General features: G+C 37.2%; 1 protein-coding gene across 1 annotated transcript in view; it reads left to right on the top strand.

Annotated features, from left to right (window-relative positions):
• Positions 1–17,637, top strand: part of LOC150082576 (dnaJ homolog subfamily A member 2-like) — a 117,385-nt gene that overhangs the window by 69,539 nt on the left and 30,209 nt on the right. Inside the window, exon 3 of the mRNA XM_090377534.1 lies at positions 5,134–5,236. Coding sequence (XP_090233660.1) covers positions 5,134–5,236 — 103 coding nt within the window. The remainder of the gene's footprint in view (positions 1–5,133; positions 5,237–17,637) is intronic.

Below are 17,637 nucleotides of genomic sequence, written 5' to 3'. Positions count from 1 at the left end.
ACCACTACAAAGTCCATATGTTACAGTATGGTGTGGATTTACATCAGTGTTTATAATCGGACCATTTTTCTTTGAAGAGTCTACACCTCATTGCCCCGAAGGTGTACGGTAACTAGTTCACGGTACTGCACTCTTCGACAAGATCACATTATTCCCACTCTGCAAGAAACGCAATGCTTGGAGACTATAGTGTTCATGCAAGATGGTGCCCCTCCATACATTGGTCGACAAGTGAAGGCACTGCTCTGTTCAACATTTGGAGATTATCGTGTCATTTCTACAGTTTCTGCCAACCCGATCACCAGATCTCAATCCCTGTGATTTCTGGCTATGGGGATACCTGAAAGGCAGAGTTTACTGTGGTGGTATACAGATGCTTGTCGATTTGAAAGCAAGCATTAAACAACGTGTAGCCAACATTCCCAGTGAGATGCTATGTGAAACTGTGTCACACACAGTGCTCAGTTTTTGGAATGTCATCTCAAGTGAAGGAAGGCACATAGAACAATATCTGTAGATTTCTAAGTTCAGATATTAAAATCTAATCCTAAGTTAAGTATTCCATCATGTGCCAATTTCTCCCCTGGTGGCAGAAATTTGAACTTTTTTTTTTTCTTTTACAAATCGCTTCCCTGTACCCTAAATGACATACCCACCGATTTTCACAGTGCTATCTCTAACTGTTTTGACAGTAGGGTCTCCTGGGTAGGGAAATTTATTTTATAACTACCCTGTATGTGTATGCCATGTGACTAAGGGTAAAAATATTTTGCATTATTGTACTCTTTTAAATCCTAAGCACCTCAGTTGGGTCACCTTACAGGTGCATGATTATCAAACACTGCAAGGTAGAGAAATCAAGCCTCTCTTGATAAGAATGTGCCCTTAACCCAGCAGTGGTCATGTTGCACCTGAAATTTTTAGTTCGGGGATTTTTTCTGAAACTTTTTATACCTTTGTAGGTATAAAAAATTCAGGTGCAAGAAGAGTGGTTTTTAAAGTGAAATTTTGTTTTTCATAGCATTACATGTCGGGTGCATTACAGTCACTTATGCTTTTTTGTTTAATGGTCATATTACACCTCACAGGTTCAGTATGACCTCTCCCGTAAATTATATTTGTTGCGTGTATTTGTGTATAATATTTTTTTAATATACATAGTTTATATGTCAAAATGTATACATAAGTTTAAATTTAAATGACTAATGATTTCATGTTTACATTTAAACTTTTTTTTAATTTTAATGTTTAAATTTTTCATTTTAAAGAATAAAAATTTCAAATAATAATTAATGCAGTCCATTAGTAAAAGATCCAAACAGAACTTTAAAAATAAAATAACTTTTTCAGTTATAAAAAAAGTTGGGTGCCTGTTGGGGTGCAACCACTGATAGGCTAACCAGTCATGTCACTCTTCTCTATAACCTTGATAACAGAGCCACTTATTTCCACAAGTGGAAACAAACCTATATGTAATATTCAGTATGTAGCCTACCATTGCTGTGTATAATGGAATAATCACCTCTCCATCCCTACTGGCCAAACTCTTGTATCTTGTTCACAGAATAGTAGATTTGGAAAATTCGGACATCTTCATATCAGAAAAAAATAATAATAAAAAAACTAGTTATTCCCAGGTCCTTTTTCATTATCAACTTATCTTGGATTTGTTGCTACCCAATTTTTACATTATTTGAGGGTTGCCACTGTCTAGATTGAAGGCCCTGCATTTTTTGATGTTATGCCTTATCTGCCATTATTCACTCTGCCTTTGTCATCAATAAACATAAATATGTTTTTTGTAAGTAATAAATACATAGTTACCTCCAATTTAACATGCTTTGGACAACACAGGGAGAGCACACATTCCAGTTTCAGCACTATGCAGACTCATATACCCAGACGAGCATGCAATGTTATGCTCTTCAAATGTTAAAAAAGGCTACATGTGTGAAAACCCTGAATTAGAATTCGGGAAAATAGTGAAAATTGATATGTTACTAGTAAACACCCAGTATTTTGTGCAATGTTTAGTCTACCCAAACATAAACCTTGCATTTTCAAAATGTCATACAAATGTATCCAAACTGCAGAAAATTTCAGATTACATGAACTGTTAGAAAAACATTGTACTGAAACATTTTAAGCTTAAACATAATTGCTTCTACTCTCTTGGGCCTGATGTAACCGAGTGGTTAGGGACAAGGCTGCAGTAGCACGCGCTCTTTGAGTGGACCGGAGTTTGAGCCTATGACTGCTAAATACGAAATACGTTAATATTCAAACTTCAGCTGGCTTCCATTTGCAAGTCACACATACTGAAGTGGTTGAGATGCTGAGGCTTTTGCTTTAAATCTTTTGATGTTGATGTTTGCTCAGATCATGTCATAATTATTCTTGTAGGGATGAAATCCTTTATTCCATGCTCATCCATAAAATTTTGTCCTTTATCTGAACTTTAATTTTCCAGTAGATGTTCTGTTCAAAATGAGAATGTTACATGTTGCAGTTGGCTAGCAACAATTGTAAAGCAGTTATTAATCAGTTCAAACTAGATTTTGAACAAGCTAAGAGTATGACTTGCTTCTTGTGTGAATGGTAGTTGAGCATTGTAGTCCCTTGCCAAAGGTATTGGCTGCAACTTTTCCCCATTTCTGTCAAAACCAGGTGGTTCTATTGCCACTTCAGCCAAAGATAAAGCTGACCTGCTAGCATCCTGTTTTTATTCCAACTCGTGTATTGATGATCTTGGTAAACTACCTCCCACCATTCTTGATGCTAAGAAAGATCCAGGTCCTGATGTATGTCTCCACTTCCTACATGTGCATTTCCTGAAAATTACAATCTGCAGAAGTTTGAGTTTAACGTCAATTAAGTGTTCTGTCTCTTGCTTAAGCCATTGGCCACAACTTTTGCCCATCTGTACTCATCCTTTGTTAAAACCTGATGGTTCTACCCAAGCTAAAAATAAAACTGCTGCTGCTTGCTTCTAACTCTTGTGTTGACAATCTTGGTAAACCACCTCTTACCAATCTTCAGTACACTCCACTTAATACCTCCTGTGCTCTTCTGTCAAAAGAATTTTGAACAATCTTGTTGTCAAAAAATCTCCATGTCTTGATGGTATTTCTCCACTTGTTCTCAAAACCTGTTCTGTCACCTTTTATACTTTCTTATTCCACTATTCTTCTGCTTGGAAATTTGCCCATATCCAATCAGTTCCTTAAAAAAAATGGTGACAAATCTCTCCCAAACAATTATCATCCCATCACTTATTCCTATTCTTTCTAAAGCAATGGAGAAATCTATTAACTGCCAACTCTTGAACTATCTAGAAACCTTCCATCTGATCAGTAATTGCCAATATGGAAACTCACGCAGATGATCTTAATTTTAAAGGCTATTGATCATGTTTGGCATAAAGGTCTTCTGAATAATCTTTCATGTTATGGTTTGCCAATTGTTTTCTGTAATTGGGTATCGTGTTTTCTCTCTAACTGCTCACTGCAGGTGATGGGGCGCCTCCGTAGCCAGGTGGGAAGGAGCAGCAGTGCGTAGCACACGCTTCTTGATTAGACCGGGGTTCAAGCCCGTCACCACCAAATACGGAGGATGCTGAAAGGTCAGGGAATGACCACCGCATATCCCGGAGCAGTTATGGCCTTAGTTGCTAATGCTCCTAAAAACCAAACAACAAACAAACAAACACAACTGCAGGTGGTGGTTGACAGCTCTCTTCTACTTTCTTCACTAATACTGGTATTTCCCAAATTTCAGTTCTTTTCTCCTACTCTTTTCCTCTTGTATATTATTGACCTTATTCCATCGGTTGGAAATCCTATCCATAGTTTTGCTGATGATAACATATTGCAATTCACCTTCCAGTTTGAGAAACCTTGTGCTGCACAAATACATCAACTTCCCGAATATCCACTGCCAATCTCCAGGTAAGTCTCCAATGGGGCAAAGGTAACTTAGATAATTTCAATCCTCTGAAACTCATTCCTGTCTTGTATCTTGCAAAAAGGATTCCTGCACTTATCTTCAATGACTCAGATTTCTAGTAAAGGTCATATCTTTATTAAGGATTACCCTGATTTCTAATCTCTTTCGACATAACCACATCACTAATATTTCTTACACTACATCTAAAACAACTGGGTTTTCTCTGTCGCTCTGAGCATTATTTTTTGTCTAAATGCTACTTGCGCTGCAAGTCTCAAATCTGCCTTACCGTGGAATATTTTTCCCACATCTGAGGCTTTGACTCCATTCAAAAGAGAGCAGTTAGGTTAATTAATGACCCATCTCTTACAAAGTCTCTCCACTCCTCTCAGACGTTCTGTTTCTGTTTAATGCTTTTTCTGTAGATACTTTGATGGGTACTGTTCTTCTGAATTGACTTCAATAATTCCCCTCTCTCTCTCTCTCTGTCTCAAACCAGCCTAAATGCATGCTGCAACTAGTCAACATCCTTTTACTGTCTGCTTTCTGAAACAATCTTTCACGTGTATTTCCTGAAAATTGCAATCTACAGAAGTTTAAGTCTAATGTCAACAAGTATCTTCTTTCAACTTCTCAACCTTCAACCCTTGCACAGTACTAAGTACTATAGGTTCTAAAACCTGTCGTTTGGAGTTTTCATAAAAGAAGTAATAAATAAATAAATAATTCTGTTCATACTCCAGGTTGGCCATTGTGATTAGAGCAGCTTACAACATAGGGAGAATACAAGAATAGCATCAGTCAGCAGTCATACAGATTAGAACCTCATTTAACTTAATGTCTCCCCTATTTTACCCATGTTTGAGCATTTGGCTACAGCAGTCTACATATTTCTTATTTCAGGAATGAATATATGAAGTTTGGAATGGGGTGGCCTTTTTTCATCATGTAATTGGAAGATAGTGCAGGATATTTCTTTGTATAATTATAAGATCAGAAGAGTTTATAAGGTAATTTTTGTCATTGGATAAAGGCTTAAAAAGAATATTTTGTGTGCACGCTATTTTGGAAAAAGATCCACAAGGAGTAGTTGCAGCATCGATAAATAATATTTTTCAGCACAGTATATCATTTGAATATTGCATTGTTTTATGGCAAGATTCTGTTTAAATAACATTTTTATTTCAGTTTAAAGAGATATCATTTGCATACGAAGTCTTATCTGATACCCAAAAGAGAGAAACCTATGACAAATTTGGACTGGAGGGAATTCAAGGTGGAGCAAATGATGGTGAGTAGAAGTATTTTCTGTACTTGTAATACGTTTAATGAACTGAGTTTATAAATCTTGTTGAAAAGAATTGAGTTTCATTTGTAAAGGCTTGTACACTAACATGCTCACATCAGGGCGTCATTCTCAAACATTGATATGACTGAGCAAGCCCCAAGTAATTTAAGGTATTGATCTCTACTTACTGCTGTGGAATTGTTTCACCATGTTTTGCAATCTTCCTGAGGAGACAATTTTCCAGTAAATTTCCTATATGTGAAAATGCAACCTCTTCAGTTGCATTTTCACTATGTAATTTTGATTAATGCTTTAGAACTGTATTTAGTAGTTGAGAGACCGTTCCATCTAAATGTTCAATTAACATCAAAACCACATTTTATGTGGGAAGTATGAAATTATTTCAGAAACATCTGACTCTCCGAGGCCATAAATAAATTGAAAAGATTTATTTAGTTTGGGATTTTGCAAGAATTTAAGTAAAACTAATGGAGCTTAATTTCTGCCACTTTCAAAATGCTGATTAAAAAGCCTGTTACACTCACTCAAAATGGAGGGATTAGAATGTATTATTCCCTGCCTTAAAAATTAGGATACCCTAAACAGTGGCCGACCAGGCTAGCCGAGTGGGTAAAGTACCTGCCCGGCAACCCAAAGGTTGCGGGTTCGATTCCCGCCTCGGGCTTGGATCAAAGTACTGCAAAAACCTTGGGAGGTGCAATATGGCCACAAAAGCCGATGCGCCAACAACTACCAAATCAAAAAAAAACCCTAAACAGTGCTTTCCAAAATTTTTTTACACCAACACATGCCAAAAATAATCCAACATACCACTCAGAATTTTGTAATTATTTGACCCCCCCCCCTTCTGTTCCTTATCCTTAATTTTATAATAAATGCAGTCGTGTGTGGCTTTGTTTTTGGGGGGGGGGCATGCAATCAAGAGGAAGAGAGGGAAGATGTACAGTACTAAGTACATGCTAGTACTGTACATTTTGTACAATTGGCTATGCTAGTTTCTTTATCAAGAGGAAGAGAGGGAAGATGTGCAGTACTAAGTACAGGCTTAATTGGCTATGCTAGTTTCTTTTAGCTTCAAAAAATGTTCAGAATTTCACCAGCTGTGAAGAAATAAATGTCGTAAAATTTTAACGTATCATTCAATAATTGTGATTTAATCAGTCAATTACATCAATATATGCAGTTAAAGATCATAGTATGACACTCCAAGTTGTCACTGCACCTATTTAGGAAATCTGTCCTAAAATCTCAGGTGCACTGTAAATTTCATCTAGATAAAACGGCATGTACAGATTCTGAGCATGGTGTTTACAGTTTCAGTGTTTGTTGGTTTATTTTTAAGTCCCTTTGACAAGTAGGTACAGTTTTCTTATGCATTTAAGGTCATTCAGCATAATGTCTGTTCATGTATGAATTGTTTGAATCTACAGGTATGTGCTGCTATCTGTTGTCTGTTTTCAAGTAATATTAAACTCTGTTAATAGATGGTGGCTTAAAAATAGCTTTTAAAATGAGGATAGTGTCTACTAGTGATGGGCATAATTGAATGATTAATAATATAAATTATTTTTTAAAAAATTGAAATAATCGATTATAATAAACTTTTGGCCAGGTGGCAAACAGCACTTCAATTTTGATAATATCGGATGAAATCCCCCATCCTTAAATTTTCTTCTTGTTGTTTTTTAATTGCCTAATTTGCATATAATCGATTACGCCGGGGGTTTCCCAAACTGTGGTCTGTGGCCCAGCACCGGTCTACGAACAACTTATTTGAAATATGCCTACAAAAACTAAGAGAATTTCCTGAAGAAATGAAAATGAATACCAAATACCCAGTTATACTAAAAATACTCATTAAATAAATATTTATTTGCCCAAAAAACACTCAAATATATCAATTTTATGTAAACTTTTGATAATAAACGAAGAAATAATTACCTATCTTTTATTTATATTTACTGATGTTAATGAATACCTAATTGCATTATTACTGGTATGTTAATAATTGTTGAAAATACATTAATTTATAGCTATAGGTGAGCCATGAAAAAAAAAAAAAAATCTGTAAACACCGGTCCACACTTGAAAAGGTTTGAGAAACTCTGGATTATGCCCATCACTAGTGTACACCTGTTAACCCTAGTTATCCCATGTGGTTTATGCAAGAAATTAATTCTGTGGAATTCAGATCCTGGAGTTGAATTTGAATGAAGTGATACATAAATAGATGTAGAGGATATTGCACCGGGGGGGGGGGGTAATAATGAATTAGAAGATAAACGAGCTGAGAAAATGACAGCACCATCAAAAAAGTGTATTTTTGATTTTTAATCTCACTAACATTGAACTATTACAGTGAGATTATTATAAAAATCAAATGATAATCTGATCACCACCATTCAAAATAAGAATAGATTAATATTTGGAAACATTTGTGTGCCTATTTTTCATTTTCTACAAAAGTTAGAAGTTTGGGCCCATGCAGTATGAGCAAGGCTCACTCCTGAAAAGTTTTTAAAATGGTAAGTCAAAATATTCTTCTTAGTTAATTTACAGTCCTCACCAGTGAGGTACAACAGCAAGTGTGCAGTTCATATGTTATTGTAATTTTAATAATTATTCTGCAAAAACATTAGGTTTAAACATTATTAAAATTCTCCATTTAACAAAATAGGTGGGTTATTTATTTATTATTATTCAAGAGATACTGTCATCTGCAAGTGGGGACTGGAAATGGTTAGCTCTGACAATTTTTTGATGCTGCTGGGAATGAACAGAGCAGAATGAACTGAATAAACTGTAGATATTTTCTAGAGATTCTGTATAGAGGCCAAAAAACTGGATTATAAGATAGCTAGAAGTGGCTATCTGAGAGAACTTTTTTTTTTTTCCCCCTTAAATATTTGTAATGCATTTGGGCAGACTGTCACTGCAAATTGACTAACTTACGAAAGCTGATGTTATGTAATAAGTCTCTTTGAAGAGATATCTTCTAGTATAGTCATCTGTTGCCAGAGTTACTGATGGCATTAATGATAAAATAAGCTGATTTGCTATATTCATGAAGCCTAACTTACTTTGCCAGATCTTATAATCAAGTATTTTACCACCTTACATGGCCACCTTGGAAACACCGTAGGCCATGGATCCGGTCCAGTTTTATAGTATATAAACACATACAGCCACTAGTTGCTTAAATTCTGCATACTGATAATACCCAAAAAGAAACAGAAGCTGTCCTGTTGCAACCATCATAGTGATGTGGACTGGTTCTCTCATTCTTTTCTTAATGTAGCTTTGCATGATCTACATCAAGGGCCATACAATAGACAAGTCTTATATGCCGCTTTTATGCTCAAGTTCAGAAGCAACACCTAAGGGAATGTGTCGAATAAAAACACTTAAAACCAATGACAGTGTTGTTCCATGCACTTTACTATAATGTTGATTCTTTTAATTTTTCGACTTGAAAATATTGCCCTTGAGAGTTTTTTCTGAATTTGACTCCATGTAATAACTTTGTTTTGTAAACCTAGGGATCGTTTAAATTTTAAACTTTAAAAGAACGAAACCAACTGCATTTATAAGCAAATGTTATTACAATAGCAATAAAAGGAATGAGAGATTCAGTTAATGAGAAAACTGACTGTTTATTTTTTTACTAATAATTCAATGTCAGTAACTATTTCTGTGGTGGCTAATCGGAGGCAGTGCTCCAGATGACAATCAATAATTTTTGTCCTCAATTTTGACTTGGAGTACTTCATTCTAGAAAACATCTGTTCACATAAGTACATGCTTCTGAAGAGGGAGAAGATTCTTGCCACATACATTCTTAAATTAACAAATTTTCCCTTTTCTACATATTTTTGAATATGTAGAAAAGAGAAAGCAAGGCACTCCTTCACAAATCCCAGCATTTCTCCAAAATTCTAGGAGAGACACTTCATCAAATTTTATTTTCAGGTCTGAGTCACATTGAAGGTCAATGATTTCCATTTGGATGCCCCATGGAGTTTTCATCACATTCACAGAGAAAGGGTTCATTACCACATTCAGGCTCCTTTCTTGAGCACGGAAATCTTGGAATCTCTCTTGGAACTGGGTCTGGAGCTGAGATATTGCAGCCAAATATTGAAGAGCATATTTTGCAGACTGCAATTTCAGCATTCCTTGGAAATGAGTTAAATTCTGGTCTTGAAGTTGGCACTTAAAGAGTTCAAATTTAACTCGTTCAAATTAGAAGAAATGTCCATAAGGAAGGCAAAGTCGGCCAACCGCTTCAGATCGTCAAACTTTGATACTGGCTTGCCTTTTGCTGTCATGAACTCTTGGATGGCTTCTTTTAACTCAAAAATCCTCATGAGCACTTTTGAACGGCTTAACCATCGCACATCAGAAAAGTAGACAACATCACCATGATCAGCATCCCATTCCATCTGTAGAAAATTTTGAAACTGTCTGATTCAGACCCTTCGCTCGGATGAAAGTCACAATGTCTGTGATAACTTTCATGACATTTTCAAAACCGAGAGATTTGGCACACATTTTCCTAGCGAATGATGCAATGGTAGCTGGTAAATCTGCTAGTATCTATTTCTTGTTCTTTTTTTAAAGTGCCACCAACCCTGCAAGGTTTTTCAAATTGAGGTGATATCTAGCAAGGGTCGTATTCGTAGATTTCAGAATGTCTGTTCCCTTCTTGGTTCCTTTCAAGGGACATAAAGCCAACAGTTCTTCAAAGACTTAGTCGTCGATCCTGCGAATAAAAATAGCCAACTGAGCTGTATCGGTTAAATCCGTGCTTTCATCCAATGCCAATGAGTAAAATTTGCATGCTAGCAACTTTGTTTTCAATGTCCCCTCAACATTCAATGCCAGTTCTACTCTCCTAGTAACAGTCATTCAAGACAAGCTTGTCTTTTTGAATGCATTAGTTTTGTTTGGGCACACAACTTCAGCTGTTCTACAAGGCACTCCTTCACAAATTCTCCATCAGAAAATGGTTTCGACCTTTTGGCAATTTTTTGAGCAATGATATAACTAGCTTTGACATAACTCTCAGCATCCTCCGATACTTTCTTAGAAACTGATTGTTGCGATTTTAATGATTTTTTGAGAAGGTTTGGTTTGTCTCTTCATACCTGACCCTGGAGACTGACTAAGCAACCAAGTTGGTTGCATGTTTCGTGTCAAATTGTCTTTTCAAATTGTATTCCTTGACAGCAGATATTGATTCCTGACATACTAAACAAGCAGCTTTCCATCAGTTTCCACAAAAATATAAATCAGTCTATTTTTCGTTGAAATTGCGAACAACTTCACTGTCAACATGTTTTTTGCTGGTACCCGCCATTTTGAATTTACTAAACTCTTATTACCATTGTTGCGTTTTTATATAACAAAGGTAATTAAAACTTCACTAAATGATTAAATTCACTTAGCTTTATTTTTACAATACTCGAACGTAATAAAAACTAAAGAATTATTAATATTAATCGTTAATAATCGAATTCAGAAAAGACCGCATCGTGAAGCAAAGTCTAACTGGCTGAATGATTAAAATCTGTGCAAGTATGTATGTATGTGTGTGTGTGTATATATATATATATATATATATATTTTGACAGTTTATAGAAAGGCTAGAGAATACTTTTCTGGTAAACACTAGAACTAGAAAGTACACAAATGTAGCAGCACCACCTGTATGCACTCGTTGAGAAACTGAGCTTTCCTGCTTAGCCGATAGGTGTCGTAGGAGTTGCTATACTCCATTTTGCACTATTATATATAATTTTTTTAAATATTTTTTGGAAACTTTGTTGGGTTCATAGTTTGAGCACCCCTGATCTACAAAATCTACTCGTGATGCAGCGGTTCAAGCTGGTCTGTTCTTTCCTTCTGTATGACACCAACTATTGATCTCAAAGCAACCCCCTTGCAGGGCAATGACTTAATACAACTATTGGACATTATCAAGAATGTACACGCTATGCAACCAGTAAGAAAGCACAGTCCTAACCAGCAAAATACTTGAAGCCATAAAAAAATGGAATAGCCTTCCCTTGAAAAGATGAGGCATGGACAGCTGAATTCCTCTTCTGTTCTTTTCCAGGTATTTTCACTTGTTAGGGTCCATAGTGTAATGAAGGAACCTTATAATGTCATTTGGTTGTCTGTCTGTCCATCCATCCATCTGTCACAGCATTGTATCTCTGGAACCACTCAACCTATTGACTTGATATTTTGCATGAGTTTGTACATCATGTGGGCCAAACTAACACCATATTGATCATTGTTGACAAAAATTTCTGAGAAATGGGGGGGGGACAAAATGTCAACTACCAATAGCTTATTATACAGTTTGAAAGAGCTCAACGAGTAGGTTTAAAATATTTTTAAAATTAAAAATGCTGGCACCAGACAGGAAAATAATTTTCTTTCCCCCCCCCCCTTATTTCTGTCACTAATGGAGCTAAAAATTTAAAAATCACATTAGCTATGTGTTATCCGATGCTTATCAAGAGAAAACTATTCTGATTGAAATCTATCATTTACTTTTTGTATTAAAATTAAAAAGCCGGTTTTTTATTGCACTTCAATAGTGCACTTCTTTGTACTAAGTAACTCTCCTTTTGGTGACAAAAAGGTTGCTAAATAGTTAATAATTCTATAATGGTCATTTATAAATTTTGCAACGAGAAGTATTTTTTAACAATTTTCAAAGCTGGAGTTGTCCCAGCAAGGAGGTACTCAAGAGAGGCAGTGGTGGGGAGGCACCTGTGCGGAGTCTTGCATGGCCCTCACCTGCCAGTCGCTTCTCCCACCCTTGTCATTCACAACAACTGGAAAGACTCAAATAGACAATGTTTTCGTTAGTTCCTCAGTTTTAGGCCAAGCCGGGGTACTAGAAACTTTTTTTCAGTTACCATAAAGCTCTCTATTTGAGATACTACACTAACGACCATTCGTGACTACAGACCCTTCATCCCGAGTGCCCAGCACTCAGTAATTGACTGATTTATTTTTCTTCGTTAGATGGTCTTTATTTAATTTATTCTCTTAAGTTTTCATTTCAGTTTGTAAAAGCTTTTGCTAATCAAGGAGCTACGTTGTCTCATTAGCTTTCCATGGTTTTTGCTTCTGAAATTTTCTTCTGTCTACAATTTTTTATTTTTTGTAACCCCTAAATTCGTGATTGATTTAAATTTTGATTTAAATTTAGTAGTATAACATTATTTTGTGATTTTTTGATTAATTTGGTGTATTTATTCTTTACTCGGCCTTGTAAAAGTATCGGTAAGGGTTTCCACGTGTTCGTAACTACCGCTACCGTTATTAACTTTCCCGCCATTGTGATACCGTACTAGATATACCGTAGGTTATATACCGTACTAGATAGCGTTAGTTGAACATCGTTAGCAGTTAAATTGTACGTTTAAATAAATACATATAACGACTTAGATTACAAACGTAATATAATTAATAACATAACATAATTAATTAATAAATTAATAGAATCATGACTCAGACCAGAGCAGCAAAGCAAAAGGCTCAAGCTAATGGAAGTGCTGTGGCTCAGAGCAGAACTGAGGGGGGCAGTTGTCCTCTGACTCACAGCCTTATAAAATGCACTGTTTGCTTGATGTTTGCAGAGCAATCGGGTACGGGACATGATACTGCCAAGGGGGATGTCTTTGTGTGTGCGCGATGCAAGGAGTGTATCGATATCGGGCAACAACTCGGCGTTCTTTTGGGCCTATGTGAGAGCTTGAAGGACAGGGTGGATGCCCTCGAAGAAACTAAATTGAGGGGCCCATCAAGCTCTCAGCTGCCCACATCAACGCCAGAGCTTGCACTTGGGCATCGCGTGACACAGAGACAACCCCCAAGGCAGAATGCGCTGGTCCCGAAGGAACTAGTAGTTGTTGGTGACTCTATTGTCAGGGAAACGGGGAACATGCTTTGTAAAAAAGATAGGTGGAACAGGACCAGGGTATGTCTGCCAGGGGCAAAGGTTGATGACGTTGTAGAGCGAATATCATCTTTTAAGGGCACAAAAGGTGATATAGTTGTACACGTTGGCACTAATAATATTAAGAGTAGGAGACTGGCAGAATTACTTAACAAGTACAGGTCACTGTTGAACAAAAGCCGGGAATTAGGGTTGAATTTGAAAGTGTCTGCAATTCTGCCCAGACACGATAGGAGGGAGTATATGATGAGAGCCTTGTCGATCAATTCGGCCCTGGAAAGATTGTGCAAGGCTCAAGGGGTAGAATTTTTTTTCAGCCTGGACTGTACTTGTTAACAGGAGAGATTGCTTCTACAGGGATGGGATACACTTAAATAGAAAGGGTGCAAGAATATTTGCTGATGCTATCGAGGCAGTGTTAGGTGGGTCGGAAAACTGCTAGCTTGGGGGGAGACAAAGACCAATAGATTGACAGTAGCCACTGGCAGAGGTGAAAGAGATTCTTGCACTGCTTCTATTAGAATGAGCAGAAGCCTGAAAAACAAGATGCATGGTATTTCAGAGACTGCTGGGAGCCATTGTGGTACAAGTAAACACATGGGTTGTGTTAGGGTAGCTAAGAATAGAAACAGGTGCAGGTATACTTGCGTGTACACCAATGCTAGGAGTTTAGTAAATAAATTTGATGAATTTGAGGTATTGCTCAAAACATCGAAGGCAGATATTGTTGGGATATCAGAGACGTGGTGTCACACAGATATAAGGGATGCGGAACTGCAATTTGGGGAGTACAACGTCTACAGAAAGGATAGACAGGATAGGAAGGGGGGAGGTGTTATGCTATTAGTTAAGAAACACATAAAAACCAAGGAAGTGAAGCCAGTCGACATCGCTGGACAGTGCAGTGTGGAGTCAGTTTGGTGTGACATAAACATTGGGAGATCAAAATTGAGAGTAGGAGTGTGCTATAGGCCTAATGACTCTGATGAGTATAATAAGGAACTGTACAGGGAAATAGAGTGGGCCAGTAAATCAGAGTGTCTTATAATGGGAGATTTTAATTTCCCAGATATTGACTGGAATTTGGGGGCTGGATACTCACACACTAGCAGGGCTTTTGTGGATTTATTGGATGATTGTTTTCTACATCAGCATGTTCGGGAGGCAACTAGAGGGAGTAATACTCTTGATTTGATTATCAGCAGTGATTCTTCATGCATTAAGAATCTGCAGATAAATGAACCACTAGGTGGCAGTGATCACAGTGTGCTGAAGTGGGATTTACTCAAAGAGGTAACTACCATTAGGGGTAAAGGGAAGGGTTATTGCTTCCGTAAAGGCGACTACGATGGACTGAGACAGTATTTAAATTCTATACAGTGGGACCAACTGATGATGTTACCAACAGCAAATTCACAATGGGAAGCATTCAAAGAACTTATCTTGGAAGCTACTAGGCTTTACATACCAACTAAGAAATATTGTTCAAGGTTTAGGCCAAAATGGATGTCAGATGAACTAATGAGGCATATGGCAGAGAAGAAAAATGCATGGGATATTTACAAATTAACACATGACACAGAAGCCTATGATAGATACAAGTTGATATGCAACCAAGTTACAAAGGAGGTTAGGCAGGCGAAGGCAGATTACGAGAAATCCTTGGCAAGGGATGCAAAGAAAAACAGCAAAGAGTTCTTTACTTATGTAAACTCTAGAAGGAAAGGGATGAATCAGATTGGTCCACTTGATATTGATGGGTCAAGTGTTGATGATCCTGCTCAGGTGGCTAACAAACTAAATGAATATTTTGCATCGACATTCACACATGAGGAGTTATTCAGCGAGGGGAATGCCAGAGGTGTATTCAACTCTAGCAGTAAGTTACAGAATCTTGAAATAACTGGGAGTAAAGTGGAGGAGACACTGTTGAAGATAAACACAAGAAAGGCACCCGGGGTGGATGGGATCTATCCAGTTATATTAAAGGAGGCAGCAAAGGAAGTAAGCAAACCCTTAGCCATAATTATGAGAGCTTCCTTGGACTCAGGGGAGGTACCCATAGACTGGAAATGTGCAAATGTGACCCCAATTCACAAAGGAGGATCAAAGGCTGACACAAGTAATTATAGACCTGTGAGCTTAACTTCTGTTCCAGGAAAATTAATGGAGGCACTGGTTAAAGACGCACTGCAGGATCATTTAGACAAGACTTCAGTTATAGCTCAGACACAGCATGGTTTTGTTAAGGGGAAGTCTTGCCTGACCAACTTGATTGGATACTATGATGTAGTCACAAAAGAACTGGATGCAGGGAATAACTTTGATATTATATACTTGGATCTTAGAAAGGCTTTTGATACTGTTGCACATGGAAGACTGCTACACAAATTGGAGCAGTGTGACATTGGAGGCAAATTGCTGCTATGGATAAAGGGGTGGTTGAGGGGGAGAAGACAGAGAGTGGTAATCAATAGACACTGCTCATCGTGGACTGATGTTATTAGTGGAGTCCCTCAGGGCTCAGTGTTGGGTCCATTATTGTTTTCTGTATTTATAAATGATATTGATGATGGTATATCGGGATTAATGTCCAAGTTTGCAGACGATACAAAGGTTGGCAGGGTTGTCAAGGACACTACTGACACTATGCTGCTGCAACAGGATCTGGAAAGGTTGAGCAGATGGGCTGAGAGGTGGCAAATGAAGTTTAACATTGACAAATGTAAAGTACTACACATGGGAAACAGCAACCCCAGAGCAACGTATCAACTCTGTGGTACAACACTGACAGTGGTAGAGAATGAAAGGGACTTGGGGGTGGTTGTGCAGGCAGATATGAAGTTCTCTGAGCAGTGCAGACGGGCTGCAAGAGTAGCTCATGGAGTATTGTCAATGATATACAGGAATTTTTCCAGCAGGGATAAGGAGGTGATTATTCCATTGTATAAGGCGATGGTCAGGCCACACCTAGAGTACTGTATACAGGTCTGGAGGCCTCATTTCAAGAAGGATGTAGAGCTGCTGGAACGAGTACAGAGAAGGGCAACAAGATTAGTGAATGGAACAAAGGGGTGCTCTTACGAAGAAAGGCTTAAGTTTTGCAAATTACAGTGTCTGGAGACTAGGCACCAGCGAGGTGATCTGATAGAGGTGTATAAAGCCTTGAATGGTTTAAGCATGCTCAATGCTGATGGGATTCTTCCTCTAGCTCAGAATAATCACCTGAGAGGGCATAAATTCAAATTGAGGAAAGACAGATGTAGGATAGACGTGCGGAAATTTGTCTTTAGCCAGCAGGTGGTTGGTTGGTGGAACAGACTTCCATCCCTTGTGGTGGAGGTTGATAGCCTAAATAAGTTTAAGGCTCAGCTGGACAGGTATTTTGAACGAACAGAGGGGTGAAGTGGAAGTGGGTTTTTTTTTTTTTTTTTTTTTTTGGCTGATGCTGCATAAGCTTGCTTTCTTGCATCAAATGCCTCTACTAATGCTATATATAAATCTGCAATGAAAAACATCTTTCATTGGTTTTGGCATTTTCCTTCTTTATATAAGCTAGATTTCCGACCTCTAAAAAGGGGTTTAGTTTTCTTTGTTTTTGCTATTTTCAGGAAAAGATTGAAATAGAGATTTTTATTTTATTGTTATATTTGATTCAAATTCAAAGTGTTATTCATCAGGACCACAGGCATTTGCATTCATTTGTAAGAATTCCTGTGGGAGTTTGTTCCTTTGCATCTCATTGAGCATTTATATAAATGGTTAATACATCTGAAATTATCCAATCATTTGTATTAAGCAGTAGCAGTTATGATTGTCAGTTGAGTCCATTTGGTCAATCATCCTTATAAAAATAGTGAAATTAATTTAATATCACTCCAGTAGGAACTAGTAAAAAAAATTTTTTTCCTTTCAGTAGATTGTGTTGTTTGAAATTTCTTCCAACTCTCTCATGCAAAAATATATACAGTTTTGCCACCGTATCCACTGATTCAGTTACTTGTGGTTAACCATAGAAAAAACAACACATACTACTCACGTATGTCCACTACGATACTTCCCTTTATTTTTTACAATGTTGCGTTTGGTTTGGTCACCAACATTATAATGGTTCTTTAGAGATTTAACAGATGAACAGTTTTTTCAAACTTTTGAATAATTTCAAGTTTTTGTTTAATTTGAAAGCACAACTCTTGCGTTTGCCCATCATTTTCCTGATTTCTAAACAAAAAAAAAAAAAAAAAAAAAATCCGACATCCTTGACATAAATAACGAAGCAAAATTGTGTTCCGGTGCAACGGAACACAATAATCAATGCGATGCACTAAATCAAACTGATTTTTTTTTTTTTTTTTTTTTTTTTGTTTTGAACAGTAGGTGTGAAAACAGCAGGGGTTGCAAGATA

This window comes from Mastigoproctus giganteus, chromosome 7 (genome assembly GCF_048544385.1).
Source record: "Mastigoproctus giganteus isolate SK-2022 chromosome 7, ASM4854438v1, whole genome shotgun sequence".
NCBI lineage: Eukaryota > Metazoa > Arthropoda > Arachnida > Uropygi > Thelyphonidae > Mastigoproctus > Mastigoproctus giganteus.
This window is presented reverse-complemented; position numbering and strand designations above follow the sequence as displayed.